The sequence below is a fragment of the Dendrobium catenatum genome, unplaced genomic scaffold, assembly GCF_001605985.2.
Source record: "Dendrobium catenatum unplaced genomic scaffold, ASM160598v2 fragScaff_scaffold_908, whole genome shotgun sequence".
NCBI lineage: Eukaryota > Viridiplantae > Streptophyta > Magnoliopsida > Asparagales > Orchidaceae > Dendrobium > Dendrobium catenatum.
Genome location: NW_021319370.1, coordinates 689,692 through 703,416, shown reverse-complemented (window position 1 = coordinate 703,416; position 13,725 = coordinate 689,692). Strand labels below are relative to the sequence as shown.

General features: G+C 34.7%; 1 protein-coding gene across 2 annotated transcripts in view; it reads left to right on the top strand.

Annotated features, from left to right (window-relative positions):
* Positions 1-12,814, top strand: part of LOC110112713 (dnaJ protein ERDJ2) — a 27,974-nt gene extending 15,160 nt beyond the window's left edge. For both annotated transcript variants that reach the window (XM_028697283.1, XM_020845028.2), the window contains exon 11: positions 11,725-12,814. In XM_028697283.1, coding sequence (XP_028553116.1) covers positions 11,725-12,549 — 825 coding nt within the window. In that variant the 3' untranslated portion in view covers positions 12,550-12,814. The remainder of the gene's footprint in view (positions 1-11,724) is intronic.
* Positions 12,815-13,725: the final 911 nt, after the last annotated feature.

The following is a 13,725-nucleotide window of genomic DNA, read 5'->3' as shown; positions in this document are numbered from 1 at the left end:
TTTTGGAAGGTTTTTGAATGGATTTTAGGAGGGAAATTGATTGTAGGGATTGTTTAGGGAATTCCTTTTGATTTGTATGCATTAAATAGTTTGATTTCCTAGGGTTTGGGCATCTTGAATTTGGCTGAAATTTGAGATCTCTTAGATTTAGGTTTTCTTTGGGCTCTAGCGGCGTCTAGAGATTTGGGAGAGATCGATCCTCCTCTCGAATTGAGGATCAATTGTATCTTTTCTATTTTCTTTGATTTCTAGTGAAATACAAGCGAAATCTTGTGTTTTTCTGCTAATTTTCCAATTTCCTGCTGCGTTTTCCCTGTTTTTCTGCGGTTTTGCTGCTGTGGACAGCAGTTGGCTGCTGTAATTTTACGGGTTTGGGATAGAAACACTTGCGAATCCAAGTGTTTCCTATCATAAGACAACATGAATACAACAATATACCGGTCTGCCAGGGGTCCAAAGGGGCGCTGCCCCCTGGCGGGGTATGACCTGCCCGGTCAGGTCGTGGGGTCAAGGGGTACCGAGCATGTACTACTCGGTACCGAGCGGCACTGGCTCGGTACCGAGCATGTACCGCTCAGTACCAAGCATATATTTGCTTGGTAACGAGCGGTACTGGCTCAATACTGAGCATGTACCTGCTCGATATCGAGCATGTACCTAGCAATACCTAGCGATACCTAACAATACCAAGCATGTACTGAGCGGACGAATGAAAGAAAGCCAAATCAGGAGTTATTCAAGCTTTGTAACTGCACGTCAAAGTCAAAGTCAAAGTCAAGGCCCACAACACCGCTCACCTACTATTCCGACCTAATCGAGGCCTGAACATTTCCTGCACTCACAACTTCGGCTTTGTTTCCTGCATTCGAAACCGTTGTTGCTTTCAACTTTATTTCCTGCGTCGTCTCCTCCCGACTTCATCTCCTTCCCTCACGGCTTCGCCTCTAGTTCGTCTTTCAATTCTAACAGGAAGTCCTAATTCTAGATGCGAATACGCGAACACGAATCGGCTACGTTGTATTTACATATATACCAAAGAAAAATTTCGAGGCGGTGCCTCGTACTGCCTCGAGGCGTTACACTCTGATGCGTACGCCTTGTGCGAAAAAATTGTAGGCTTCCCTGGATAGTTCGAGGCGTAATACGCATGACTTCCGCCTCGACTTAAGTCGCAACTCAATGCGGACGCCTCGTTCGCTTTTTTAATGGTTGAATAGAACTAAAACTAATAGTTTTGTAACAATTTCTTCTAGATTAGGATTGTAAATTTTTAGTTAACAATTTGACTTAATGCATTTTCTTCCAAATAGATTCTAAATCTAAAATTTGTAAGAAAAATATATAAATATAGGGATAAGAAAACTTAAATTCCATATCTCAACAATCTTCTCCTTGATAATTACATTTTTAATGTACTGTCTTGGATGGATCAACTCTTTGCGGTACCTTGAAGAGCAATGTAAGTTTCTAAAATGGCATAGCGTTGAACATGTTTTCCAACATGAGCATGCTCAATCGACACATTAGCCTAACATCTCAAGAGGACTGTTAAAGTACATTTGTTGCACCTTGAAGTAGATCCATTAATTTCGAAAGTGCACCTACTAATGAATTTTCTTACCATTAAGGGACTTTTTCCTAGCTCTTAATGTTATATTGATACTAGCTATTAGTGGGATAGATTATGCAACACATGGGCTGATGGGCATGTGAGCATGCTCAAATGACACTATGAGCTTAATATCCAAAGATACTGGTAAAGTGCATTTTTTGCACCATGAACTCGATCCATTAATCTCTAAAGCACACGTAGTAATGAATTTTCTTACCATAAAGTGATTTTTTACTTACTCTCAATGTTTTAATGATATGAGATACTAGTGGGATAGATTGTGCAACACATGAGCATTTTAATATGCTCAAATGACACGTGATCCTAACTTCACAAGAGACTATTAAAGTACATTTGAAGCTACTTGTCAACGACAAATGACACATGGCATGAAGCATCCCATAGGGCCATGGTGCATAACACATGGCACGACGCGTGCCATTTTGAGCATGACGTAAAATATCAAATAATTATTAGAAATAGGCATTAATAGGTTAAACTAAAAGATAAACTATATATTTAATATCTACAGAAGTGCAGAACAAATACTAATCACACTGTTTTAACAGAGATGAATTTCTCTACTCTATTTTAGTGTTTTCCATTATATATATGCCACTTTATGAGAAAAGAAAGATGCTTTTTCTTTCTTTAGATTTTTTTTTACCAGCAAAATAAATAGCTAAGTTACTGCACATACTAAACTAGATGACCCTTACAACTAAAAAATATTTAAATAATATGAGAAAGCTAGAGAAGCTGTATGGTGGTATAGACACTAAAGGATTGAATCCAGACATCTGCTTAACTAAGCTTAAAATATACCCAACAATTCATAAATTGGGCATACAAATGATTTTGCTTCTCTCCAATTAAATTGCAGGAAATTAAACATCTCCCCAATAGCCACACTTGTATAGTTCCAAGGGTACAATTCATAACCATTGTGATGGGTAGCAAATGAAACGGGAAACAATTAATGTTTTCAAAATTTATTTCAGTAGCTTCTGAAGGAAATGTCGAAGCAGACGAATGCAGCGAATGGAATGATTCTTAACTTCGACCGAAGCAGCCGAATGCAGTGAACCAGCCAAGTATAGTGAAGGACAGAAGCTTAGAATGAGGTGAGTTCAACAGATGATGGAAGGAGGAGCGAGCTTCGAAACACTATGTGTAAGCACGAGTGTCGAATGATTTAGGGTTTCGAACAAAGCAAAGCAAATAAACCAAATAAATTATTTATTATATTAACTTACAAATTAAAAGTACACAAGTATTAGATTTTTTTTTTTAATTATATAAAAAATATTAATGGAGGAATGCATCGGGCTTATTGTGCGATGGAAAAGTCCCCCTCAAACTTAAGGGAAAATTCTATAAGATGGTGGTGAGACCTACGATGCTTTATGGAGCCGAATGTTGGCCATTAAAAGAGAAGCATAATACTAAGTTAAGTGTGGCAGAGGTGAGGATGCTTAGGTGGATTAGTGGCTTGACCCTTAGAGATAGGATACGAAATGAGCATATAAGTGAAAAGGTTGGAGTAGCTCCAATGGAAGATAAAATTAGAGAGACTCGCCTTAGATGGTTTGGTCGCATTAAACGGAGGCCTTCCGATGACCCCGGTTAGGAAAGTTGAGGTATTAGATTTGACTTATGTTAAGAAAGGTAGAGATAAACCTAAAAAGACTTGGTTAGAAAATATTAGAAATGATATTTCTTTATTATATTTAAATGAGAATTTGACTTTTAACCGGACACAATTGCGAAAAAGGATTCATGTAGCTGACCCCACGTAGTGGGACAAAGGCTTGATGTTGTTGTTGTATATAAAAAATATTAGATAAAATGGTGCGCTATTTGAGCCATGCTTTGTGCGTGGCGTAATAGCGCACGCCATTTTTTAACCTGTGCATCATGGCGCATACTATTTTGTGCCATTGAGATGTATGATTTGAAGTATATCTATTAATCCCGTTAGTGCACCTACTAATGAATTTTCTTACCATAAAATTATTTTTTACTTGCTCTTAACGTTATATTGATATGAGCTATTAGTGGGATAGAGTTTGCAACACATGACCATTTGATAATTTTCAATAGTTTTCCCTCAACAAATGCCCATTTTTAGTTCTTGAATATGATCTAAAACTAATAAACTAATCTTTCTCTACTTCCTCAAATTATGGTTCTCCAACATCATGATGAAATTGAACTTCGCTTGAAGTTGCACCTTGTAATACACGGAGTCTACTAACTCTCCTATATATCATGACAACAAACGTACTTATGCAAATCTTGAGTTTAGCAACTTCAAAAAACTGGCGTCTTTTATCACTTAAAGCAATAAGAAATGCAACATTTTATTTTGAGGTTTGGTATATGCTTGACTCATATAAAAGATGTAATTGCACCATCATGCATTCTTAAATTTAGTACTAAAATCAAATGTTTTGTATGTCATATCATTTGTCATGTAAACATGTTAATTAAAACTAGGCTCATAAGTACAAAATCACTCTTCATGAGAACATATATTATTTGAAAAAGTTGAATCTAGAATCCACTAATCATTTTAAGTGTCCAACTATCAAGAGCATCATTTAGATCGTCATCAGACTAATCTTCAACAACACTAGCATCTGCTAACTAATCCTTCTTATAGTTGTCATTTCCTTATTGCCTAATTTCTCTTTAAAGCATTCTGGTCGCCCTTGAACGTTTTCAAGACTTGCTTCTATTGTGGTCAGAGGTTGGCTTATTCTCAAATGATCTCCCTTAACTAATAATCCCCCATCAGGCTTTTTCATCTCCAATTCCCTCAAACTTAGAAGTAGCATGTTTAGTAAAAAAAGTGAATTCTTAACACACTATAAGCTCTTGGTATTTCTTTCATATAGCATGATGTTTTAAAAATGCTTATAGAAGGGTGTTAAAAAGCACAATAATAACAAAACTTGAGCTCATCATCAACTCAATATTACTAAAATCTTTAACAATGGAATTAAACTTATTAATATGTGAGTTATTAAACTTTCTTTTTGCATGTGTGGTAAGTATAATTTGTCTCTGATAAAATTTATTAGAGAAGCTTTTGATCATGTACATGTTGACCGGTCCAATTTGAATTAGGGGATTCAATTAAATATTGCTTTGGGAGGGAAATCAATTAACAATTGCTTTCGGAGGAAACAACTCAATTAAATATTGCTTTGGGAGGGAACTGAATTAAATATTGCTTTGGGAGGGAACTCAATTAAATATTGCTTTGGGAGGGAACAACTCAATTAAATATTGCTTTGGGAGGGAACAACTCAATTAAATATTGCTTTGGGAGGGACTCAATTAAATATTGCTTAAGGAGAGAACAACTCAATTAAATATTGCTTTGGTAGGGATAATTTGAATTAGGGCCTATTTAGGGATTTTATAATCTTTTTTTCTTTAAATAGTTTCTCTTATAAGGGTTAGAGTTTCATCTTCAATTTTGGCTAAATTTGAAATCTCTTAGGTTTAGGTTTCTTTTGGGCTCTAGTGGAGTCTAGAGATTTGGGAAAGAAAGATCATGCTCTCGAATAAAGGATCAATTGTTTCTTGTTATTTTCTTCCGTCTATTTGATTCTTGCAATAAAATTCCTATTTTATCTAATTTTCCGTTGGATTTGTCGATATTTCTTGCTATTTTTCCGAGATTGATAAGATCTATTTGAAATCTTCAAGTGTTTCCTATCAAATTGGTATCATAGTGCCTTTTTGGGCAAAAAAAAAAAGATATCTTCATTGTTTTTGCAATTTGAGCCTAGATCTAATTAATGTCAGCAAAGATGCACTGGAAGGTGAGATGGAACAATTCAAAACCGGTGTGGAGAAGTTTTCTACAATGAAAGAAAGATTTTCATATATGGAAAACCGATTTAGAAGAGTGGAGGAGATGTTAAGAAGGCTCTTGGAGATGCAAACAAAAATGTCAAGAGTGGTTTCGATGGTTAATCCTAACCAAGATTTGACCAAGATTCCCTTGGCCGAATCGAAGGGAAAAGAGATCAGACAAGAGGTGTTTGACGAGGGGAGTTTTTTTCATTAAGAGCAACCTCTGATGGCTTCGATAAGGGGAGGAATAGGGTTATTGGATGGGGGACAGCAAGAAGGCCATTTCGCGGTGAAGGTGGTGGGGGTGGCCAACTCCTATGAGAGGTCTTTTGGGCAAGGGAAGTGGACGACCGAAGGAAGGTGGGATTCCCACCCACAACACATGGGGGAAATATGGAGGGATCACGACAACTGCTACACTGGATGAGAAAGAAGCTATTGGGGTGGTAGTGATCCTAGGGTGAGAAAGTTGAGAATGCCAGTATTTAAAATGGAGGGTGCTTATGGGTGGGTGTACCGGGTGGATGTACTCAAGGTGAGTGGGATGACAGAGGAGGAGAGACTGACGGCAGTGGCCCTATGTTTGGAAGGGAAAGCTTTAACTTGGTTCTAGTGGACGATGTCATGGCCACTAACAGAGCAGTTGAAGAAAGCTATCAACAACGTCCCATCATTTCACCTGGAGGACAAGATGGATCTTTGGGAGGGGAGTATTGTTAGACCGGTCTAATTTGAATTAGGGATTCAATTAAATATTGCTTTGGGAGGGAACTCAATTAACTATTGCTTTGGGAGGAAACAACTCAATTAAATATTGCTTTGGGAGGGAACAACTCAATTAAATGTTGCTTTGGGAGGGAAAATTTGAATTAGGGTCTGTTTAGGGATTTTGTAATCTTTTTTGCTTTAAATAGTTTCTCTTTTAAGGATTAGAGTTTCGTCTTGAATTTGGGCTAAATTTGATATCTCTTAGGTTTAGGTTTCTTTTGGGCTCTAGTGGCGTATAGAGATTTGGGAGAGAAAGATCCTCCTCTCGAATAGAGGATCAATTGTATCTTGTTATTTTCTTCCGTCTATTTGATTCTTGCAATAAAATTCCTGTTTTTATCTAATTTTCCGTTGGATTTGTGGATATTTATCGCTATTTTCCCGAGATTGAGAATATCTACTTGAAATCTTCAAGTGTTTCCTATTAGTACACCAACTCCAATTTAAGCCACAACCCCTTCATGGTTGTTTCTTTCAAGGCCCTCATCAAGATCTTGTTCACTAAATACAATTGGATTATCAAGATAGCTTTTTCAGCTCTATTTTTTTATTCATTTATGATCTCATGCATATTTGATTGTCCTATGAGTGCATTTATAAGTCTTTACTAGATTAGAACACCCCACAATATGATTCTTCAAAGTCCAAAAATATCTGGGCCATGAAATTTATTATTTTGAAGCTTCATTTCCATCATATGCCTCATAAGGCTATGATAATAGTTAGGAAAAACAACTAATTTATGCGGATGCTCTTCTTGCGAGTGAATACAATGAGTTACAAATTAATGATAAAAGAGATCAAGCATTACTATAATAAGTACTATAATATATCCATTGATTTTCTCTCTTTTCCCATCTCTATCCATCTCTTTTGTTCTTTCTCATAACATCCAATCTGTGAGGTATGAATATGGACACAAGAGACAAATATATAGTGATATATATATGAGGACATAATATAACTATAAAAAGTAGAACACAATGCCATGAATATGATATTTTTTTAATAAATTATTAATATAAAATGTGCAATCAAAACACATAATGACTATTTTTCTATAAAAGTATTACAAGAGAAAAAAATCATTTGTATCACATAAAAAAGCTTAAGAACCAACCAAAAAAAAGTTTAATTACAAATATATTTCAATTTTTAATAAAGTGTAATTTTGTTCAAATCAAGTCTACGTAATTGTGAATGACCAACAGCTTTAGTAGTAATCATTATACATGACTGTCAATATTAAAATACCTCTTTACAAGTAGTTGAGACCATTCTCCTTTGCAATAATAAGCCTATAGGTGTACCTTTGGATGATTGGCCTCTACCATAGTAGCCACCTCTATCCTTGGAGAATTGGCTATCATAGCAAGCAACATACCTTGTCGCTCATGTAACCTCAAGGAGCCCGAAGTTAAACCACCAAACTCCTCTACAGTCTTTGATATTTCTTTCATGTTTCGCTCTATCCATGAAGGGTAATTTTATAGAAAAGCTTAATAGTTTTGTATCAGTTCTTTTGAGATGAGGATGACAAATTTTAAGTTAATAATTTGGTTAGTAAAAATTGTTCTATATTTTGAACGTCAAATGTGTTGAAGAAAATTCATAATATTAGGGATGAAGAAATTAGAACTCAATATCTCATGATAATAATGTAATAGCGTGTTGGATTTTTGCAGGCTGTGTATTTGGCCTTGAAATATCATGATAGGCATATTATTATAACTTAAGAGTTTATTCTAACAGTTAAGGGCATGGTTTTGAAGATCAAAATTGGTTGGCCAGTTTGATCGTGGATTAGCATATGGTCGGTTTGGTCCACTTTAAGAACCGTCCCCGAGTCAAATTAGAAAATAACAATGGTATGATGGTCGAATTGGTCTCGCTTTCTCATAACTAGCCAGTTCAATTGATAGCCCATTTAAACAAGTAAATAAATAAATTTAATATGTGTAGTATAAAATATTGAATTTAAAAAAATAATTTAAATTTAATATAATATGCTTTAAGGGAAAATTCTATAAGATGGTGGTGAGACCAGCAATGCTTTATGGTGCCGAATGTTGGCCATTAAAAAGAAGCATAATACTAAGTTAAGTGTTGTAGAGATGAGGATGCTTAGGTGGATGAGTGGTTTTACTCTTAGAGATAGGATACGAAATGAGCATATACATGAAAAGATTGGAATAGCTCCAGTGGAAGATAAGATTAGAGAGAGTCGTCTTAGATGATTTGGTCACATAAAATAGTGTCCTTTCGATGACCCGATTAGGAAAGTAGAGGTATTAGATTTGACTTATGTTAAGAAAGATAGAGGTAGACCTAAAAAGATTTGGTTAGAAAATATTAGAAATGATCTTTCTTTATTAGATTTAAACGAGAATTTGACTTTTAATAGGATACAATGGAGAAAAAAGATTCATGTAACCGACCCCACATAGTGGGACAAATGCTTGATGTTGTTGTTGTTGTAATATAATATGCATTAAATTCCTATATGTCATTTGTCAAGCGAGCACCAATTAATCATTTTTGAATAACCTCACTATCCCATGTTAGTTATATGCATGTATTGGAAACAAAAATGCTATATTAATAATACTAAGACAGTTTTCAAGTGACATGGAACTAAATAATTAAGTTAAAATTTTCAATTTCACAATACAATACATGCATTACATATTTTTAAATATATTTTTAACTGATTTTTAATAATGTGAATAATATTTATTTTCTTAGTTAATAATATTTAATTTTTATCTATTTGATTTATTAATTTATTTAGTTATACGCTATAAAAGTAACTTTTTATCTATTTATTAATTCTAATTGATTTTTAATTTATAGTATGTTATTATTTCTATTTAATATGTAATTATACATTATAAAAAGTATTTTTTTAATCTATGATTAATTATATTTGATTTAATGTAAAATATCTCTGTAAATTTATAATGTGAATTTAGTATTTGATATATATGTGTAAATTATATTTAATCATATAATAAAATCTAGCAATGATTTATATTAAATTTAGAAGCTTATATATTTATTAATTATGAACTATAGTTAAAGATTGAAGGTATGTAAATTTAAAGCTACTGAAGGTATTATATGTGCATGAGTTTTGTTTATTTTTAGTCACAAGTTTATATTATTGCATCATTATTATAACATTTAAATGTTATTTAATAATTTTAATATTTATTACGTCATTCAATCCAGCCATTGAACCTTGAAACTCAGTTTTCTATTCTACGTTTGGTTCGGTTTTGACAACCATAGTTAAGGAAAACTTTCCACTTTATTTGACATTTCAATATTTTGGTGTTGATTGCTTACGGTTCTGGGTATGTTCCATCTTATGCTCCTAATAGAGAATTTATACCATTTTGAAACAATTTTGTGTACTTGATACAATGTCTTACTTTTTCCTTTAATTTTACATAAATTTTGCTAGGTTCTTGAAAAAATATTTTGCGTCAATATATGATGTAGAAAATTGTGATGATTAACAAAGACGGTCCTTTCACAAGGTCACTAGTTAGAGCCCAACAAGTTCAAGGAGCAAATACATGAAGCCTAGGAGTTAGAAATATCATTAAAAGATTTAAATTTGAATTTCAAATTTTAAATTTTAAGTTTGAATTTTGTTAGGCCCAAATGTACTTTGTTTTGAGGAGTTTAAATCCTGGTAGTTTTTCAAAAGTTATGGTACTAGCATCTTTAAGTTTTCTCTTATCAAAATAAGTATTTTTAACGTGTGGCTTGTCCTTCCATTCGATACTTTGATTTTTAGACACTTTATTTGTAATGATTGATTCCACATTTAGGAAAGTAGGCTGTGAACGCACCTGCAATTGATAAGATTTATGTCATAAAAGAGTGTTAGTATCTAAATTTTGAGATTGGTCAACTCATTTTTATGATAAAATATCCTCAATATTTAAAATTAATTAATTAACATAAGCAGGCAAATCTAGATAGCATGCATTAGTTTCAAATTTCTTGATAATTTTAAATGAGCCACAAGCTTTAGCTTGTAATTTTTTTTGTATTTTTTGGTGGTATATCTTTCAAGTTGACTGTGAGCCAACATGTATGCAACCCTCTTTATATTCTTTGATAGAACAATTGTGATTTATTATATCATCATACTTAGCATTATTCTTCTCTGTTTGCTCCCTCACATTAGCATAACTGTTTTGAAAATCTTTTGCAAATGAGAATGCCTTATTAGAAAATGCTGTGAGATGGAATGCTACTTCAATTAGCCTCTCAAGATGGTGACTATACACTATCTCTAAGGGGGTTCTCTTAGTGATATTGAAACGTTTTATTATAGGTAAATTCATAAGTTGGTAAGTGTAAATCTCAGTTTTCTAAGCTCGTTTTTATCAAAAATATATGTTCTCAAGAGTCCTATGTACCTCACAAGTCTGCTCTGCAGTTTGAGGGTAGAAAACATGATAGAATTTTAATCTTATCCCAAGTAGTAGTCATAAGCTCATCCAAAAATATGGAAAAATCTGGCATATCTATTAGAGACTTTGATGGAAGGTTGGCCATGCAATTTAATAATTTCCCAAAAGTACAATCTTGTCATCTGGGATGCATCATTAGTTTTTGAACTAGGAAGGAAATTGGTCATTTTTTTGAAAACCTATCAGCTACAACAAATATTATATTATCATGGCCTCTAGTAGTTCTTGGTAGACCTAACACCAAAGTTCTAGACAAGTCCCCCCAAGGCTTTGTAAGATATTGCTTGTGCAAGATATCTACCAAATTTTTATTTAGTGCTCTTAGATTGTTTGCAAGAAGTAGAGCCATTCCTCATCAGTGAGGCCCAATAAAACTATTCTCCATCAAGCCTATAGTTTTATAGTTTCCAAAATGACTTGCTATTGCCCTAGAATATAGCTCAGAAATGAGGAATTCCCTTAAGGGATGACTTTAGTAATACATAATTGTTCCCCCTTAAGTAACCATCAATAACCGTGAAATTATTCTACAGAGGAGACAAATGTTTGTCTATGTGCTTAAGATAGATAACATTGGAAATTAGGACATTGTTGACAGTATCTTAAATTTCATATATCCAGGGAATTGAAGTTCTAAGTAAGGTACATTTAAAGTCACTCTTGATAAGACTTCAACCAACTTGTTTTCTATCCAAAATTTATATCCCTTCCCTCCCTCAACTATGAAGATCTTAATGCAAGGGTTGCAATTTTTTCTCTGCCATGAAGCTTATTATAGTATGCTGTGTTTTTTTCTTCTACTACTATTTATTTTATGTTGATGAGTTTAAGGCTTCGTTTGGGACGGCTTTCTTACTGCTTCTTAAAGCGGCTTTCTAGTACAAAAACTAGAAAGCCGCTTTAAGAAGCAGTAAGAACGCCGTCCCAAACGAAGCTAAGTTTTTGTTCCAAAAACTCAAGGCGTGATTTATGTTTTCTTTTCAGAAAGTGCGTACCTTTCAGGATCTGCGAGACATGGGTATTCAGGAACGTCACGAGCTACTTATTCAAGCTGCTGGATTTTCAGATGCAGAGGCACATGATACTGAGATTGTGCTTGAAATGATGCCATCCATTACTCTGGAAGTCACTTGTGAGACAGAGGGAGAAGAGGGGATTCAGGAAGGTGACCTTGTAACAATGTATGCTTGGATCAATCTCAGTAGGAGAAATGGTCTAATTGGAGCCCTTCCTCATTCTCCTTATTATCCTTTCCATAAGGAAGAGAATTTTTGGCTTCTGCTTGCCGACCCAGTGTCAAACGAAGTTTGGGTTTCTCAGAAGGTGAACTTTATGGATGAGGCTGCAGCCATTACAGCAGCCTCTAAGGCAATTCAAGAAACGAAGGAAGCATTGGGTGCAAGTGTCAGAGATGTGAGTTCTGCTGTGATAAAAGCTATTGAGAAGGTGAAGAGTGGATCAAGGCTAGTGATGGGTAAATTCCAGGCCCCGGCCGAAGGGACCTATAATCTATCCTCTTACTGCTTATGTGATGCATGGATTGGATGTGACACAAAGGCAAACTTGAAGATCAAGGTCCTAAAACGAAGTCGGACGGGGACTAGAGGCCATGCGGTCGAAGAAGGATCAGTGGTTGAGGACGGCATCGAGGAGGATGAAGCAGAGGAGGAAGAGGGTTATGATGATTATGAGAGCGAGTACAGCGATGATGAGGATGATGAGAAGGAGCAAAATAACAAAGCTGTAAATGGTGTCTTGAATGAGAAAGGCCATACTACTAGTGAATCTTCAGGTTCTGATGAAGAATAACTTCTTTTTTTTTTTAATAATTTCATTATGTAGTTCTGAGTTTTCCACATTTTAAAGTAAAAAAACTGGTGAAGATTTACCTTTCACACTAATCAGGGAACAAAAAAAAAAAGGATCAACCATTGTATGGTGCGATGATAGAAGGTTTGTATGCTGATTTGATGAGCATCATATGCCGAATCTGTTCCCACTTTTGAGTATAAACTGCAGTTATATAAATTGTTGAACTATTGGTTGCGGCAGATTTCATTCTTCGTTTTCTCTATACTGTGGGCTTGATGTTAAAGTAGCTCAATAGCTGCATGATGAGCTTCTTAGTAATATTTTGTGCAAATTATTCTGCAAGAGTTTAGTTCTGTGTTCATCACTACTAGTATGGTTTGGTTTGATTTTATTTTTATTTATTATGAGCAATCATACGGTGTAATTTTAGTAGCAATAGATTTAGGGAGGGGATTGTGACTTTGGGCGGTCAAATCATTAATAAGAGTACATATTTTAGATATCTTGGATCTATTGTTCAGAGTGATGGTGAAATAGATGGAGATATTATCAGCATAATTAAAGTTGGATAGTTGAAGTGGATGAATGCATCGGGCTTGTTGTGTGATAGAAAAGTCCCCCTCAAACTTAAGTGAAAATTCTATGAGATGGTGGTGATACCTGCAATACTTTATGGTGCCGAAGGTTGGCCATTAAAAGAGAAGCATAATACTAAGTTAAGTGTTGCAGAGATGAGGATGCTTAGGTGTCTGAGTGGCTTTACCCTTAGAGATAGGATACAAAAAGATCATATACGTGGAAAGGTTAGAGTAGCTTCAGTGGAAGATATGATTAGAGATGGTCGCCTTAGATGATTTGGTCACATTAAATGGAGGCCTTCTGATGATTCTGTTAGGAAAGTTGAGGTATTATATTTGATTTATGTTAAAAAAGGTGGAGGTAGACCTAAAAAGACTTAGATTTCTTTATTAGATTTAAATGAGAATTTGACTTTTAACCGGATACGATGGCGAAAAAGGATTCATGTAGCCGACCCCACATAGTAGGACAAAGGCTTGTTGTTGTTGTTGTATGAGCAATCTCTTTTTTAACATATGTTTAATTGTATAGATTATTTGTCGATGCTAGTGGCCTTACTGACACAACCACAGGAACTGCTGGAAGCCCTTGAAA